This window comes from Neofelis nebulosa, chromosome 4 (assembly GCF_028018385.1).
Source record: "Neofelis nebulosa isolate mNeoNeb1 chromosome 4, mNeoNeb1.pri, whole genome shotgun sequence".
Lineage (NCBI taxonomy): Eukaryota > Metazoa > Chordata > Mammalia > Carnivora > Felidae > Neofelis > Neofelis nebulosa.
The window spans coordinates 43962613-43981462 of NC_080785.1; the positions used below are offsets into that span (position 1 = coordinate 43962613).

The following is an 18850-nucleotide window of genomic DNA, read 5'->3' on the forward strand; positions in this document are numbered from 1 at the left end:
CTTGTTCCCCCAACTTCAGGCTCCAAGAAAAGGGTCAGGTGACACCAAAGACATCTCCCTCAGTACTCAGAATCACACATCTGTGTAACCTTTTAAGTTTTATAAATAGTACGTGGTCTATTGTTATCTACCTTACTTTTTTCTTTTTTTCTTTTTTTTGGCAGTATTTTCAAGACCTGTTTCCAAGATCCTTCTTAAACTACTAAAGAAGAATTATTAGGGACACGCAAGAGCTATTTCTCCAAAATATGACTCAAAAAAAAAAAAAAAAGAATGAAGGATGAACTTTGTGAAAATGTATCTCTATTGCTTTTTTCACTTTTTTTCTACAGGCAAAATCTGCATACTTCTCCTGAATGTCTCCCTTACAAATGTACAGATTATTAAATACTAATAAGAAAGGAATTTGAGAAAAATGCTTATTCGTTTTAAAAAAAAAAATGCAAAATGGAAGCAAAATATTGAATAGGTGCTCGTGGTCTGTCAGGTCCCGAGACACCCCCCAGCGTTGGCCTGGGTGCTGGGCGTGTGCCGCCCAGACCCTCCCTTCAGGTCTGCAACCAGGGGTGTAGGTTGCTGAGGGCTTTGGGTCCCTCTTTAGGAACTGCTCTTGGGTGTGCACTTTCCATGGAGATGCCATGCTCAGATCTCTGCCCCTGCTCCTTGCAAGCAGCCAGCACCAACAATCAGTTGATGTGATATCAAAGGCTTGTGACCCTTGCCACAATTTGGGATGATTTTGAAGGGCCATCCTAGCTCCAGAGCTCCCTGTTGGATTGGCCAAAGCCTCTGTGGCAACCACATTGCGGCTCGATTTCTCTTCGCCCAATTGCACCTTCCTCACTCTCTTACAGGTTTTGTTCTTGAGAGCACCCCCCTCCTCCAACACACTGCCTGCATGCAGATTTTCATCTCAGAGTCTGCTTCCTGGGCCACGTGACCTACCACGCGGTTTCCTTCCAGGAACCCTATAGTCTGACGGAGAAGTTGGACAAATGAACAGGCAAATAGACTGTGTGGTAAGTAGTATGACAGAAGACAGTCTCGGTTACTGGCTGTAGAGCCCAGGGGAAGGGGGAGGAAAGTTCCTACAGGAACGGATTTCTAAGTGAGATATGAAGGATGAGTCAGCTGTCCTAGTGAAGTGTTAGGGGCAGGGTAGGCAGAAGTGGGGCAGTTCAAGAGAAGACCACACATGCAAGTCCAGGGGAATTGAGGGCACAGAGTATTGGGGCGATGTCAGAGACGAGGCTGGAGAAGAAAGAGCAGGGGGAGGGAACAGTATGTCACAGATCATGACGGCACATGACGGCAGCGTAGTAGATCATGTGGAGGAATTCGGGAGGGATGAATGATTTTTTTTTTTTTTTTTAAAGGAGCAACATTATCAAATTCTCATTTTGGAAACAGTTATCTGGAAGACGGATGGGCAAAAGAGAAGATGCAAAGTGACCGGTTAGGAGGTGCTGCCGAAGGCCATGGGAAAAATAATGGTGAGTCATGGCCATAAGGATGGAAAGAAAGGAGTTTATTTGGGAGACATTTATGAGACAGGATCAGTAGGTGTCTGTGATTGACAGGATGAAGAAAGTAAGAGAGAAGAAATAAGAATGACTCCCTGGAAAGGGGGATAGAGGGAGTCCTGGTGGATTTACTGAGATTAGGACACTAGAAGAGAAGCAGGTTTGGATTTGGGGGGTTAAGGTGCCAAAAAGACATGTCAGTGTGTCATCAACTGCTCAGTTGTGGATACGGGTCTGAGACTCAGAGAGGAGATCAAGGCTGGAGACAGAAATACCCATCAAAGAGACAGCAGTGAGAATGCCCAGGGAATGTATACAGAGTCAAAATGGGAGAAGCTCCTTTTTGAACCCGCGGGGACATCAACATTTAGTGAACAAGAGGAGCTTTCAAGGGAGATTGGAAAAGAACAGCCAAAGGGACACAACAACCAAGTGTGTGGGTCAGAGAAGTCAAAGGAAGGGTGTGGTCAGATGACAAGATGTGAACCTAGCAACAGGGAGGTTATTAGCAATCTCTGGGTGAGCAGTTCTGCAGAGGGTTGGAGGCAATGCCAGACTTCCGTGAGCTTGAGTGGGAAATGAAGAAGCAGAAATAGTAGGTCTAAGGAACTCTACCAGAATGTGTCTGAATGAGGCAAGGAGAGGGAAAGGGCCATTGCCTTAAAGAGTTGTTGGTTTGGAGGAAGGTTCTAATTAAAATAGGAGTCAATTGGGCAGGCTTAAGGCTATTTGAAGGCAGTCCAAACAGTGGAAAAGTGCCCAAGCGGTAGTTGGCAGAGGGAGGCACCAAGATGGTGGCATAAGATAGGAGAGGTTGGCTGTGTATGGAAAGCCCCATCCTCCTTAGGATGGAAGGAATGAGGATATTGGGTGAGTTTGTGGGTACATGGGAGAACAGGCAGACAACTCCTTCTGATAGTGGCCAGTTTCTCTGTAGTGTAGGAGGAAAGATCATTTTCTGGGAGTATGGGAATTGGTATGAGGGTAGCAGGTTTGAGAAACTAGTTGTCTTAGTTAACTCAGGCTGCTATGATAGAGCACCATAGCCTGGGGGTGGGGGGGGGGTTGCTGTAAACAACAGAAATTTCTATCTCACGGTTCAGAAGTGGGGAAGTCCAAGATCGAGGCATTGACAGATTTGGTGAGAATCTTTCCTGGTTCATAGATGCCCTTCTTTTTTTGCTGTGTCCTTATAAGAAGGAAGAGGTGGAGGAACTCTCTGAGTCTCTTTGATAAGGGCACTAATCCCATCCCGAGGGCCCTAATGATCTTCATGATCTAATCGACCCCGAAGACCCCGCCTTCAAACACCACCACCCTGGGGATTACATTTCAACACATGAATTTTGTAAAGACACAAATATTCAGTCCATACCACCAGCGAACATTTGCTACCGCTGCTCTGGAGAATGGGATCGGGGAACATGGAATGATTTCAGGCAGCACGTAGGGTTCAGCTGCTGATGGAAACTAAGGGTTCCCAGGGGTTACTTCCTTCCATGTTGTAGGATTTGTCCAGTGTTTCACAGCAGCACAGGTGCAGATCTGAAGTCGGACAGTGACGTTTTGCCAGGTTGGTGAGAGAGGAAGGCCATGCGGGGGAGAGGTGGGGATCTTGGCACAGAAAGCTGCAATAATGGGCCCTGACTGTCAGGATGGAATAACCAAGAGACTTAGAGGCATTGGAAGTGGGGTTGTTTGCATTATAAAATGCAGAGGCAAAGCCAGTTGGGGTGGTGACAAGGATCAGGGTGAGTCCATGAGAGTGGGTGGATGACACAGAGTGTGAGTGCAGGTCACCGGAGACAGGGATGTCAGGGAGCTGAGAGGCTGGGTGTTAGATGGGTGTGGAGGTCCCTCGGAGCACTGGGGAAGACTGAGCAGGCTGGGGCCAGGGCTTGAGGAAGTGCCCGTGCGGGACACAATGATGAAGGGCAAAGATGACTTGGAATTTTTGAGGAGCTCTCCAGGTGGCAGAAAGGAGCTCTGGGGAGAGACAGAGTGGCCTTGTGGGGGAATGAACCTATCACAGGAGAAGGGGGCCTCTGGAAAGAGCTGAGAGGTGGAGACTACTGAGAAGAACTGAGTGTGTCAGAGATGGATTGGTGGTCTCAGGGAGCACGAGGTAAGGTTGCATAGAGGCAACAGTTTAGGGGTGAGAGGAAAAATTGTGCAAGGCATCCAGGTGCTTACCCTGGAGAATGGAGACAGGAGACTGACTGTACAATGTGTAGGTTGGTCAGTTCCTTACCTGATCCATGTCTGGGGGCCTGGGAGCAGGTGAGGGGCTCAGGCTTCTGGCTGGGAGTCAGTAGAGGCCAGTCAGATGCAAGCGAGTCCTGGCCCAAATCTGAGCCTGGGGGTGGAATTCATTGCCTCCAAGTATTTCTTTTCTTTTCTTTCTTTTTTTAGTTTATTTTGAGAGAGAGAGGGAGAGAGAGAAAGAGAGAGAGAGAGAGACAGAGAGAGAGAGAGAGAGAGAGAACGAGTCAGGGAGGGCCAGAGGGAGAGGGAGAGAGAGAATCCCAAGCAGGCCCCGAGCTGTGCTGTCAGCGCAGAGCCTGTTGTGGGGCTCCATCTCACAAACCGTGAGATCGTGACCTGAGCGGACAAAATCAAGAGTTGGACGCTTAACCAACTGAGCCACCCAGGCGCCCCTGGCTCCCAGTATTTCTCAGGTCACGTGGGTGTGAGGGTCACTCGGCATCCCTCAAGCAGGAGCCTGCTCAGGTCTAGATAGATTTGTGGGGCTTTGAAGGCCAGGAGCCATGTTGAGACACCTTGGGCACGTGATGCTCCAATCATTACTTCATTGATTCATTCTTTAATCCATTTATTTATTCCTGAAACTTACATCAGCTGTTTCTTCCCTTCCTCGTTCCAAAAAGGATTTAAGATGTTCATACTAGCACCCACTGTATACCAGGCACATAGGGTTTCAGAAATACGCTGTTCCCCATCTGTAATGCCTTTTCCATGTTTCCTTCTGTTCAAAGTCCATTGTTCGAACAAGGCATAGACCAAGTTTCATCTCCTATCTGCAAACTCGTCCATCATGTCCTTCAGTACTTACACTCTGGATCACATTACTTTCCTGCATAACCATACTTTGTTCTAGCCTACCCTGCCTCTCTGACCAAGCTGCAAGCCCTTTGGGGATGAAGACTTAGTATCTGAATTTTTAATGTCCCTAACGTCTATTGAGGCACTAGGGACATAGTGAGCCCTCAGTGCGAGAGACTGCAGTTTGGAGAAACACGGACCTCTGCACTGGAGTGGCTCCTGGTGATGCACTATAACTAGGACTAATAATGCACTCCAGGCCTTTCTCAGGAACACCCATTTGAGCATGAACAGTTTAAATTACAAGGTCAGCTACCAGAGAGACGGAAGATAAAACTTAAAAAGCAATAAAGTAGCAATTTACATTTGTTCTCACCAGAGACTAAAGGAATACATTATAACACAGTGACAAGTTAATGTTGGAGCTTTGCTGGAAGTTGAATGTTACACAGATCTACTTTGTGGCACCCATTTTAAGTTTTTGGGAAGTGTTCTTGGATTTGCAGTTTCTTCTCTTGACAGGAGCTACTACTGAGAAATCTAGAACTTGCCAGAATCTAGAACTTGCCCCCAAGACACTTCTCCAATAAAGGGATCAAGTGACCTAGTCCAAGGAAATGAGAAATAGATGCCACAGTCAAGATTCTCCTTTTGCTTCATTCTGTGGGCAGGAGTGCGAGTGGGAGGAAATGCAGGAAATTTGGAAGTTTTAATGTTTTTATTTATTTATTTTTATTTTTGAGAGAGAGTGAGAGTGAGTACAAGTAGGGGTGGGGCAGAGAGAGAGAGAGAGAGAGAGAGAGACACAGAATCTGAAGCGGGCTCCAAGTCTGGAGCTGTCAGCACAGAGCCCAACTTGGGGCTTGAACCCACGATCTGTGAGATATGATCTGAGCCAAAGTTGGGCGCTCAGCCAACTGAGCCACCTAGACACCCGAAATTTGAAAGTGTTAAATGGGGTCTTTAAAATGCCAGTGTAGAGAAACAAGGAAATTGGTTCCTAACATAGTCTTCTCTTGACCAAATTTTGCTTTTCATCACCCATTTAACAATGTTTCCTTGGTTGCTTAACGTAGCTAAGCTTTATTTTGGTGCATTTACTTGCCTTCCTTTATGATTTTATGCTCACTTCCCCTCTTTAACCTCCTCTCTCTGTGCCCAAGGTTAAAAAAAATTTTTTTTTAATTAAAAGTTTATATTTCAAACGTCCAAAGCATAGCTTTTAGTGAGGGAAAGGATTGGGTTTGCACCCTGGGGACCAAACCCAATGAGTGGTTGTTCTGTTGGGTTTCTGTGTCTGTAATCTGTCTGCCTTGGCCCAGTATTTCTACAATGTCACATAAGGAAGTACCTTCCTGGTGCATCTGTAACTCTTGAAAAGCACATTAAAGGTGGCTACTAACTATAATGCTTAATCCATATTCATTATAATCTTGAATTGATTCACTGGATCATCTGTGCACAACACAGTTTTTAAAATGCAGCTTTCAGTTTGTCTTTTTTTTTTTTTTTTTTTAAAGCATCCACCACTGTGTGGCAGGCACTGGCCTAAAGATACAGATATGAATAAAATGCATTCCCGGCTCTTGTGAATGTCACAGCGATAAATGCACAATGAAATCTGGCATGTAACCTTCCATGACTGTTCTAGTTTGTTCCACCACCCATCTCGTGTGAAATATGCTTCTCGGGGTGGGGGGAGGTTGGGATGGGGGGAAGAGGGTCAAGAGGAGATGCCTATTATTTTATCCAGGCTTAATGACCCACCCATGGGCATCATTTGTAAAGCATGTGTGTGAAGCAGGAAAACTCAGGGGAGGTCAACTTCTCAGATAGTTGAGAAGCTTGAATCCCACCCAGTGTAGGACTGGTCCAGAGAGCACACAGCTGTCCTTGTTTTTCTGTGCTCTTCTCCCCTGCATCTTCATACCCATTGGAGACTGTCGGCCTTAGGCTCTGGGAGGACAGAGGACCTGCCATCCTCCTTACATACTGGCCACTGATTTGAACATTTATTGAGAAATTACTCTGATGGAAGTAAGTTATATACATTGTATTTAATTTTTACAAACTGAAGGGTAGATTTTTTATCACTCCCATTTTAGGGATGAGGAAACCAAAACTGAAGAAGGTCTAGTAAATTGGCCAAGGTCACAGGGCTGGCACACGTCAGAGCAAAGGCTGGTACCTGGGCCTAAAGTCACCATGTTTTTTTTGCCCAATACTCCATACTGCCCCTTGCTGGGATTCTTTACTTGGTCTCCAAACAAAGAAGAGCTCTCATCAGCACTGGTGGAGTTTATAAAAACCTACCGGGTGTGTCTTAAATATAGGTGTCTCTCTTTCGATTAAAAAAACTTCCACAGCCAGGTTCTGGGTTAGGCTCTGTGGGACAATATGAAATTGAATAGAAAAGATTGTCCTCTAGAAAGTTGAGACTGTGGGAGAGGGCTGCAACAAGGTGACTTTCAAGTGCACTACAGAACACAAGGTTTTGAATTATCATTTGATTATGTCATTTCCTGCATTCATTTACTCATTCATTCATTCAACAAGTATTTTCTCTGGTGAAATGGTACCAGTTAAAGGGATACAGTTCCTGAATCCAGCCTCCCATGTATAGGAGGAGACAGACAAGCAATCCAGTAGATGAAATACTGAACCTCGTTTTCCATGTGTTTTTCCAATCATTTAAACAAAAATCGGTCAATGAATTATTTGTATTACCTTTAACAGACATTGAGTTAGGTCCCCCTTTCTTTTCTTTTCTTTTCTTTTCTTTCTTTCGTTTATTTTTGAGAGAGTGCAAGGGAGGGGCAGAGAGAGGGGAGACAGAGGATCCAATGCAGGCTCTGCGCTGACAGCAGGGAGCCCAATGTGGGCCTTGAACTCACCAAACTCACCAACCATAAGATCATGACCTCAGCTGAAGTCAGATGCTCAATCAACTGAGCCACCCAGGCCCCCTGAGTTAGGTTTCTTTTAATCTAATCGGTAATGATTTAAAAATTAATCCAAGAGGGCAACACTGGATCCATCTGACACATTGTTTTAGAATTCAAGCATTCCCTGCTATCCTTTTGTTTTTTGAAAACTAGTGCCTAAAAATAGTTGTTCCCTGCGCCAATAAAAACAACAGCTGAAAATCCTAATTCACAAAATATAGAGTATGAGGGATTATCAATTAGCATGACTTTTTTTTCCCCTTACAAAAGAATTCATTGTCTCTTAAAAAGGCCTAACAGTGAATGTATGCATGTATTAACTTCCCTAATAAAGACATCGCTCAGTGGAGAAACTTCACGGTGAGGATCCATAGTCTATGAAGCCTCTGTAATTACAATACAGATAAATTATATGATTTACATGACTTACAAATGATATGATAACGATTTACAAAATTGGGACTTAAGGACAACTTTTTGGAACAAGCCCACTGGACACCGAAAGGAAGGGGACCTGCCAGTTAACCATACAGCTGTAGAGCTTTGTGCACAGAATTCAGGAGAGCGGTGGGGTGGAGGAGGAGGGATAACTGGGTTTTGCTTCGTTTTAATTCCTTTACTCCCGCATTCCGCTGCTACGTGAAAGAAAATACGTTCTTGACTAAAGTTTTGTCTTTTATCAGCAAATAAAGTTTCTCTAAGTCACAAGGTTGCAGCACTTGAAACTAACAGAACATACTTGTTGATAATCTTTCCTTCTCGGGCCGTTCAATTTTGTCACCTTCCAGCCTGGGCTCCCCCCCTGGTTTTCAGTTTACGGTTGTAACGTCAGGCACACACTTGTGCCTCGACGCTTATCACTCCCCCTGAGATACTTTGCTGCCATTTTAAGTCGAGTTGCACCGTTGGTCGCATCAGCGGAGGGAGGTGCACTGGGCAGCATTCCCAGATGCGAAGCCACACACTGTGGAGTCAGTGTGAAACCGCAGCTTGACTTTTATCCCCTAGCTTTCCAGCGGCGGGGCCACCGCGCCTGCAGAGCGCGTGCACAGCGCCCCCCTTGGTCGTTCCCGAGCGCTCCTCCCCCGCCCAGCCCACCCCCGCGACCAGCCGCCTGGGCCACGCGGGCTTCTTTGGGCTCCACGCGCACCCTTAATCGGGTCCGAAACTTCGCCAGAGGCTCCCGCCCCGAAAAGGCCCTTCCTTCTTCCCAACCACTCCCAGAGGGAGGGACAGCTGCTCCCGGAAGGAGAGCACCACCCTCGCCCCAACAGAGCCCGACGCGGGTCACCAGCAGGGCGGGGGTCCCGGGGCCGCGGCAGGGTCGGCTCCCCTTCCGCGCCGGAAGTCCGCGCGTGCGCGCGGGCCGGCCGGGAGCGCGCGTCCGGCGCGGAGAGGCGGAGGGGCGGCGGGGGCGGGGCCGCGGCCGCTCACAGGGTGTCCCCGCCCCCGCCCCCCGGCGTTCCGCGGTCGCCGTGACAACCGGAGCGGCAGCAACGGCGGCAGGAGCGCGAGTCCGGCGCCGCCTCCCGGCCGCACCGCCAAAGCAAGCAGCCGCCGCCCGGCCTTGCTGCTCTCCCCGCCTCCCGGCCCGCGGGGAGGGAACGGCCCGCCCTCCGCCCGCCTGCCCGCCGGAGAGTGAGCGGCGCCCGTGCCGCCCCGCCAGCCCGCCGTTCCCCGGCCGCCGTTCGGGCGCGCGCAGCGAGCGGGAGCGACTATGCCAAGATGGTCCTGCAGGCGCGGAACAAGCACCGGGAGGCGGCCCCCAAGCCGCCCCAGCCGCCCCGCGCTTCTCAGTCGCCGCTGAGGGGGGCGCCGGACCCCGGCGCCGGGGAGCCCGGGCCCGAGCGCGCGCCTCGGTCCCCCGGGCGCAAGGGCGCCGCGGGCAGGAAGGGGCCCCGCGCCGAGCCCGCCGCGCCGCCCGCCGGAGGCGGGCTCGGGGGGCGCCTGGCGGCCGGGCTGCGTGGGGCGCTGGGCCTGCGGCGCGCGGGGCGCGGCCGGACCTGGACCACGCTCCTGCTAGGTGAGCAGCCCCAAAGCGCGGGCGCCGCCGGGACGCGGAACTTTGAGGCGCGGGCCCCTCTCCCCCTCCCCTGTATTCCCCTCCCACTTCCGCGCCGCGGAGCCCCGCCGCCCTCTCCCCGTCAGTTTGCAGCCTTCTCCGACTTTTCCTGGGACGTCCTCACCTCCTCCTCCCCTCCCCCTCCTCCTTGCTCAGCCTTCCTCGCTCCCTTCCAGTCCGCACTCTGTCTCTGTTTAAAAAAAAAAAAAAAAAAAATGGCCCCGAGATCAACAGCTGCCCGGCCTGGCTGCGAACTGACAGGTCTGCGCTAACGAGACTTGGGCGCTGCTGATTGGCGCGGACCGGCCGCCTTCCCGTTATCTCGGCCCCTGCCCGGAGGATGGTTTGCTTTGGGTTGGAAGCGATTCCGTGCTGCTCAAAGTAGAAGCTCATTCCCTATCCTAGAAAGTTGCTAAACTTATAATTGAATTTTAGCCTGCTTTTTTTCTTCTTGGCCGCAGACACCGCCGGTGGCACTTTGTGATTCCCCGCAGCACGTCACTTTCCAGGTTGTGTTGTGTTTTGGGCACTGGAGCCTTAATCCTCTCTGCTGACCTGGGAACGTTTGGTGTGGAGGGCTCCCCTCCGTTCCCGCTACCATGCACCAAATGGGTGACATGCAGCGATGTGCTGAACAAATAAAGTTCAAACAGTCACAGGTTGTGGACAGACTTCAGGTTTTCTTTGTTTCCTGATTGACATTCTGATAAGGCAAATTATTAGCAGTTTGGATAATGGGCCTAATTTTTCCAAACCAGTGCTTGGAAAATGGAAAATGCTGTAACACCGCCTTTCCTATATAATACATTAATGGATTTTGGCTACTGCATTATTTAACTGTTGGTGATTTATTCTTTGTTATCCTTTCAAATTCCCTTAGTGACCCAAAAGAATTTGGATTTCAATATAGGTGAAGGAATAGGACACAACAATCAGCTTCCCCTGAGATAACATCCACCACCAGAAGAAGCCACTCAATCATAAAAAACCAGAGTCATCACCGTGTGTGTGTGTGTGTGTATGTGTGTGTGTGTGTGTTTGTGTGTGTGTTTTAATGGTCTCAGGTTGATATTGTTATTCGAGTACTTTTATATATTGTAGATTCAAGCCTCGAAAAAAATCAGTATTTTCAGTATATTCCTCCCCTTTTTAGTAGGGAGCTTGAAAAAAACCTTGCCAGTATGCAGGTTAGATAAGTTCACCTTGGGGAGGCAGCATGGTACAATGGATGAGAACAGGCTCCAAATCCTGTTCAGAGTGGTTAAGTTTGGTTTAAGTTTCAAGTTATTTCCTTTGTGAGCCCTTCCTGCTCTGTGACATGGGATTATCACCTGCCCTACTTACTCTGAAGAGTAGAACTAAAAGGGGTGGCTAATATGTGGGAAGGCACTTTGTGTCTAAAGCCTTTAACAAGTTTTAGTTGCTATTATAAAAGCACATGCATAATACTGACTTGAGATCTGGTGACAGAATGAAGTTGCGTTTTTGTCAAATGGCTAGTAGAAACATAAACCACTTTGTAGTGAAATATGGAATGACACCACTTCTTTTTTAGAGGTTACAGTAACAACCATAGAATAATATCTTGCCATTTTCTTTTCTTGTTATTGCATTTACTTTGAATCTCCTTTTATTGGATACCTTATATTTGGATTTCATGAGCATTGTATTTAATGTTTCTACCTAAATACAGTTTTGTATTAATAGAGCAGTGTGGCACTTTACCTGACTTACCCCTTTTGACATTGAAAAGAGGTACAGTGAAGGAGCTGTCCCTTATTTTTGGGTGTACTGGTCATCAGATGTATGGAGGTTGGATGATTTTCTGTCCCTGCTAACCACTTAAAAGAGGCCACGGGACAGCCTGAGAGGTGATTCTGGAGAATGGGATGTGGGTTGTTTGGTTCTTCCTCTGGCCCTGTTCCTTTGGATCCTGCAAGAAGGAGCAGAGTTTAGACATTTTTGAAAGCCTCCTCATTCCCTTCCTTCTTGCCCTTCACAGAATGAGTGAGAATTGAGCTGACACTGTACAGGTTTACAGTATGGGATTTTGCTATGACAAAAATGGTTCATTTATGTTTTGGGAAGAAATTTTACAACTTGAACCTCCCTGATAGAAGCATACATTTTTAAAAGTTAGAAACTGACTGGAGATTCTCAGTTCTGTTTCTTGCATCTCCTCCATGTATGCTAAGCACTGATGGACTCACTATGTACCATGGGGGCCCTTTCCACTGTTGGGCAGTGTTAATCACCGTTGCAAACATCTATTCAGCAAACATGTGTTTTTCTTTTTCTTTTTTGGATATAATTTACTATTTATTTAGTGGTAACAGTCATAAAAAGAAATATTTTTCAAATGTGTGTTTTTAGAAGTATCAGTCCAGTAGCTCCCTATATTAGCCAGGGGCACCAGTGGTATAGTAAGAAGAACCATGATGGTGTTTCTCCATCTTTTTTGACCATAACCCACAGTAGGCAATACAATTTACATTAAACCTGCTCACACTTCTGAAAGTGCAACCCAGTACATTTATGCACATTTCTGTCTGTTATTCTGTTTAGGTTTGTCAGTGTCCTGGCAGGAAACAGATTTAATAAATGGACTGTTTTCAAAAGTGAACAGTTTTGTGGAACCCACAGAGGGCATCGAAACACCCAGACTGTCAGGAGTGACAAAGTGCTACCATGTCTGGGCCTGATGGGGGAAGGGGAGCTTCATCAGGAGCTGAACCCAAGGAGAGCTGTGATGTGGGAGCAGGATCTCCCCCCAAGAGGAGTGACCCCATACTCTCCTCCAACCTACTTTCCCCACTCGTGCCTCTCACTGGCTTGCCAACTGGAACCCCTAGGGCAAGGGACCCAACTGTATCATTCTTTAGGGCTGGGAACTAGGCAGAGAAGGGAGGAGAATGGATTTAGATAGGCAAATGAAGTCTGACCAGCAAATATGTGCATATGCTTTAAAACAAGTGTCATGTTAACAATCTTACTTCTGTAATGTACTGTATACTCTGATTTTCTATTCTGTCCCTTTTAAAACAATGCCATTTATAAACTGTTGAGTTTTATGGTCTAGTGTATAACAGTAGAAAAACCTACAGTGAAAACATTGCCTTAGAAGAACTGTTTTCTGGTTTTTTTACCTATTTCAAACTAGTTGGGTACCTGAGCAAAGCACTTAGCTTCTCCGAGCCTCAGTTTGTAAGCACATGTAAAAATGGGAAGCCTGGACTAGACTGGTGGCTCTCAATCTTAGCAATACTGGACTAGAGTCATCTGGAAGCTTCAAGAAATCCTAATAGCCAGGCCACACATCTGACCAATTAAATCAAAATCTGGGGATGGGGTGAGGTAGAGGGAAATGTCAGTAATTTTTAAGTCCGATGTCCTGCCTCTCCATAGAAGCAGCTTGTCTAGCATCACGGGGCTGTTATTCCTACATGGCAGCAATCCCCTAGTACTAAGTGGTTCTCACCTCCCCTCTTTTAGGCGGGGACACAGACAGTCCAATTTGCCCACGTTTCTCCTAGTCTATTGTTTTCTCAAAACTGGGGCTGTGAGTTGCCATTCATCAACTGATATGGCTGTTATTTTAATTAGAGTTGAGAGAAGAGTGATGTGTTTCTTGTACCCATGTCTATTATCAGAAGAGGGAAGAAAAAAGCATAGTTGGAGAGGGCTGTGTGTTTCAAGGAGAAATGGAAGGGGTGCTATCCTTTGTGGAAGTGAATATACATGTTAAACATGCAAATACAGCATGCCTGTGGTGAAAGACTGCAAGGTAAGATGCCATTTACAAAACATAATAAATTTGTAACCTGAATATGGAAGAGAAAGATACTGAAAACTACTTTTTTCCCCCTTTCATCTGTCCTGCTTGGTTCGTTAACATACCTGCCTGGTTCCTAGGATCAGTGGCAACCGCACCCTTGCTGAAAGCTGGTTCTGTGTTGGCAAGGCCTCTCAACCACAACGTGATGACATGTTGGGTTGGATAATTCTTTGCTGGGGGGTGGGGAGGGGCTGCTGTCCTGTGGATGGTGGGATGTTCAGCAGCATCCCTGGCCTCTATTCGACGTCAGTAGCACGTCCCCCGTTGTGACAACCAAAATGTCTCCATATATTGGCAAATGTCCTTTGGGAAGCAAAAATGCTTTTGTTCTCCACAATTTATGGGAGTGTGAAAGCCCATATAATAGGAAAGAAATATGGCTTTTTAGGGGCAGAAGGGGTAAGAAAGTGGGTGGAGGCAGAAGATTGAGGCTAGGTGTTAGCCATAGGACTGGGTAGGAGGCAGTGTGGTGTGTTTGAAATAGCACAGGCATCTCAATACTGACCTGCATTTGAGTCTTGTTTCTACACTTAAAAGTTATAGATCCCTAAATATCTCTGACTCTTGCTTGGTTCATCTTTAAAATGGGGATTATATGAGGTGCCTGGGTGGCTTTGTCAGTTAAGCATCCAACTTCGGCTCAGGTCATGATCTCACAGTTCATGGGTTCCAGCCCTGTGTTGGGCTCCACACTGTCAGTGGGATTCTCTCTCTCTCTGCCCCTCCCCAACTCATGCTTTTTCAAAATGAATAAACTTAAAAATAAAAAATAAATAAAATGAGGATAAATGCCCCACACGGTTATGGTAAAGAATAAATAATATCTGTAATAGCAGCTCTATTCACATTTACCAATTACTGAATGCCTACTATAGCTGATGCTAGCTTTGGGGGATAAGAGGGAGGACAAGACAAGCTGGATGTAGCCCCTGTCTCCAAGGAACTCCATTCTAAAAGGGCCGGGAACAAATAAGAATAATAGTACATTGTAGTAAGTCCAGTGGAGGAAAGAAAAAGGGCTAAGATAGAAAAAACAGGAGAGACGCACTTTAGGGTCAGAAAAATTTTGGGGGAGTTGGCCTTAGAGGCAAGACCTGTGGGTGAGAAGATGCATACTGTCCGGATAAGAAGGGGCCTTGTGGATATGGCAGACGACATGTGCTGAGGTAGGCCAGAGCTTAGCCTGTTCAACATGAGAAGGCCACAAACCAGAGCTCCTTAAGGAGTTGGGGTTTTATTCCTAGCATGACGGGAAGCCACTGAGGAGTATTAAACAGGAGAGTAACGTGACTTAAATTTTATTTTGGGAAATCTACACTTGGGAAAATGGGCCGTGGAGCACAAGGGCAGAGCTGGGAGAAGCCAGTGGGGAGGCTCTGGCAGGACTCCGGCAAGAGAGTTGTTGGTCATGATGAAGGGGATAGATTTGAGATCTGCTTTGGAGAGAGAAATGTGAGGGTTTGCTGGTGAATTGGGCTTGGATTGAGGAAAAGGGAAGGGCTAGGAATAATTTCTCAGTTTTGGCTGCTGTAACTGGGGATATAGGGTGCATTCACTGAGATCGTGAAGACTAGGGGCATGGTGAGGGGCTGGGTTTGAGGGAAAAGATTGGAATTCTATCCTGGACGTGTTTCCATTGCAATATTTGTGAGATGTCCAAGTAGAAATGTCAAGCAGGCAGTGGGACATAAGAGAAGATGTCAGAATGGAAACAAAATAGGACATCACCTGCAAATGGGTGTTAATTCCCAAATTAATGGGAATTAATAGTAACACCTTTTACTGAAATGGGGTTTACTCTGTGCCAGACATAGTTCTCAGTGCTTTAGATAAACTCATTTATCTTAGACTCAATTCACTGCTAACTCAGGCCTGACCATGACACTGTGATTGCCATACCTGTTTTATCAGACAGGGGATCTGAGGCACACAGCTGTTAAATAACTTGCCCAAGACCATCTCTAGAATGTGGAAGGCTCAGGATTTGAATCCAGGCAATGTGGCTTCAGAGTTCAAGCTCTTAACTGCTCTGCTGTATTTCATCTTCTCCAGGGTGAGTATAGCAAAAGAAGAAATGAAGCCCCAGGACTCTGTTCAGAGAAATGGCAACATTTAATGCTCAATTAAGTGTTAGCTTTCTTGTTTCTTCCTTCAGGGGAAATAAATTAGAGAGGGATCATGCGTGGAGGTACGGGGACAGGAAGTGGAAAGAGAGCATATTAGGGTGGCATAAAGGGTGAGAAAAGCTGAGGAGCTGTGAGGCACAGGGACCACTGGCCATCTTAGTGGGATGGCTGTCAAGCAAACGCTTAGACACAACTGAGCATCAGCTCTAAGGATGTGTTAATACATAGATGTTGGGCCAGTACCTTTCCTTAGAAAGCCAGGGAATAAGATGGAAATTTGGGATTTAAAGGGTTTCTTCAATGTTTAAAACCAGTTTTTTCTTTCTGAAATAGACTCTGGTTAACTCTAAACAACATTCATAGTCACTTAAACATATTTTTTTTATTAAAATACACAATTGGAGGGGTTCTGAGTATGTTATATTTGTGTGTGCTCAAATTAACAAATGTGATGAGTTTAGATTGTGTAAGTATAAAGAGACATTACCAATATGTGATTGATTCTTGGCCCATAGTATGGCATCATTACTGAAAGCAGGTAAAATTTTATTATACACATATGCATATTTGCATGTTGATAAATTTGAACTGTGGCCATTTTTATAAGTTTTATATGCTTAGCCTGTTAGGCTGTATTAATGTGTCTTAAAATTTATGTTAATGAGATACTTACATTATCATAGAGACCTATAAGCCTATGTGCATGTTTCTAAGCAGGCCAGCTTTAGGCTGCGTACTTTGTATGTTTAGTTCTAAATTCTTGTGTCGTTAGTTTATCTTTTGCCATCGGATTGTACTTTACCCAAACCATCGGAACATTACTCTTCCAGGAAGGAGTCTGCTAGTTTTCTTTAGTTACCATTCTAATGAGTATTTGTCCTCAGAGTTAGTAAAAATTACATCTATTTCTAGGTCAGGACCTTTATGCTGCTGTTTAATTCTGTAAAAGGCAGTTTCATAGGAAAGATCAATTCTTCATGGATGATCTTTCACAATTCAAGAATCATTGAATAGGAATAAATTTAAAAGTGGAAGTATTGATTTGTAGAGTACATAAATCTACAACTGTTGTAACTTTTCTTTTTTGTTTTCATACTACTTTTTATTTTCTCAGCATTGTCCTTTTTCCTCCCTGAATACATTTAAATTAACAGCTCACATACACATCTTCACGTTTGTCTGGCATATTCCTTCATGTTTGACTTCCTTTCCAGAGTAACCGATTGTCAGGTATGTTTTTCACTACTGTCATTACACATGATCAACGCTTGAACAGCATTTTGTAATTTTAACCTCTTGCAGCAAATGTTAACATAATAACCTAGTCACCAAAATCACAGCAGTTCAGTGTGATTCATTGTACTAACTAAGGATGGGGTGATTTTATCTTCTAGTTTACAGTAGTACCAACTATATCTTAAACAAAGTTTATAAATTACTTGGCCAATTACTTTGACAAATTTTTAACTTGAGATTGTTGTAATTCAGAAGAGTGAGGCTTTAGTCATTATTTTTATACAACTCAACTCAAATTTGCCCAAAATGCTATTGCTCTGCGTTGAATTTGTCTATTAGTTCCTAACAGTAATCACTAGTTTTTTGTAATGCAGCTTTTCAGTGCTGCTATTGTCAAATCTCAGAATCTTTTCTCCACATTAAAAAATTTTTTTTTAATGTTTTATTTATTTTTGAGAGGGAGAGACAGTACAAGTGGGGGAGGGAGGGAGGGAGGGAGGGAGAGAGAGAGAGAGAGAGAGAGAGAGAGAGAGAGAGAGAGAGAGAATCCTAAGCAGGCTTCAGGCTCTCACCTGCCAGCACAGAGCCTGATGTGGAGCTCAAACTCGTGAACAGTGAGATCATGACCTGAGTCAAAGTCAGATACTTACCTGACTGAATCACCCAGGCGCCCCTCTCCACATTTTAATAATCATCATAAAGGACTTATATAACTGGCACAGTGCTACTGTTTTCCACCACATTTAAAGGTTTTTTTTTTAATAAGACCTCATTTCTCATTCTTTTGTCCTCTTTGATCTCCATGGAAATATCATAAGAAATCCAGACTGAAAGGTTGGTTACTGGAATTTTACATGTGAAGAAAGTAAAGTAGGCCAGGTGAATGGCCTGACATCATTAGTGAGTTCACAGGGGGAAGTTTGAGATTGAAGTTAAGGTTCCTTGGTTTGTTAAGCACATCTGTCAAATTGTAGGTTTCAGATCTATAGTTTAAGGCAGCTGTCAAAGATACATTAATGGGAAAATGACCTGATAACTCTTTTGGCAAGAACACTCCTTTGCTGGCTTCTGCTTATTTGGGGGAGTCACTCTATTCTATCCTTATGGTCAACCTGTTAGTTTCCATTTTGTTTGTGCTTAACTATTTTTGAAGATGATTAAATTGTGGATTATTTTTTATTGTGTTGGTTGGGTGTTTGGCATTAGTATAAAAACAGAGTAAAATAGTAATCAGTGGTATCGTGGTTTTCTTAACCATTTAAAGAATAAAGTACACTTTGTGATATCCAAGGGCAGTTTGCAGTTTGGGGGATGGAATCTATAATCTAAAGATTGGAATGGCTTATTGATTAATAAACTTGCTAAAATCTTTTGCTTCGTGTGATGGGTCTGGGTTTATATTGTGCACGTGTAGGTTTTCTTTCCCCCTCTAATGAAGAGATGCAGCATTTACACTTTTCACAGTAGGTTTACTAAAGTTTTAACAGTTTTTCTATGATTTCTCAGAAACATTAAATGGGCTAGCATATTATTTTGGGTCTGTATTTATTTAGCTACCTAAAACACTGAAATGCCTTTTTTCAATAAGGAGAAAGTTACTTTATGAAAATGATTAATGTAGGTAACTGTTTGAGTTAGAAATATTTCTATTCATATTATCTGAGAATAAGATTTTTAAAGGAAGTTAGAATTGATTGCTTTAAAAGCCCATATGCTGGGTAATTGTTCTATTAAGTATTCCCTACTTTAATATATGTATATATGTAAATATTTAAAGACGTGAACATTTATTTTGTATATTTCTCTGTTTAGAATAGCCTAATTATATTCTCTTTGAGGATGGTGATATATATTTTCTGTGCTCCGTTTTCATATATTCACCTTGAAATAAGCCTTTGTCCTTGATTTTTGTATTATTTCTAAAGCATCTCCTCCCACATTTGAATGCATTCTTTTGGTTAAATGTGCTTATTAAACATTTTCATGCCTGAGCTTCCAGTCACAAGGACATCAGTGGCCAGAGTCCCAAAATCCAGGCTTTTCCTCCAGGCCTTGGTGCA

General features: G+C 44.9%; 1 protein-coding gene across 5 annotated transcripts in view; it reads left to right on the top strand.

Moving 5' to 3' along the window:
- Positions 1-1426: 1426 nt before the first annotated feature.
- DPY19L1 (dpy-19 like C-mannosyltransferase 1) overlaps positions 1427-18850 on the top strand; it is a 105801-nt gene continuing 88377 nt past the window's right edge. For 4 of the 5 annotated variants that reach the window (XM_058724612.1, XM_058724613.1, XM_058724614.1 and 1 more), the window contains exon 1: positions 9137-9554. In XM_058724612.1, coding sequence (XP_058580595.1) covers positions 9257-9554 — 298 coding nt within the window. In that variant the 5' untranslated portion in view covers positions 9137-9256. Of the gene's footprint in view, positions 1494-9136; positions 9555-18850 lie in introns of those variants that run through there. The other variant, XM_058724616.1, reaches the window with a different exon arrangement.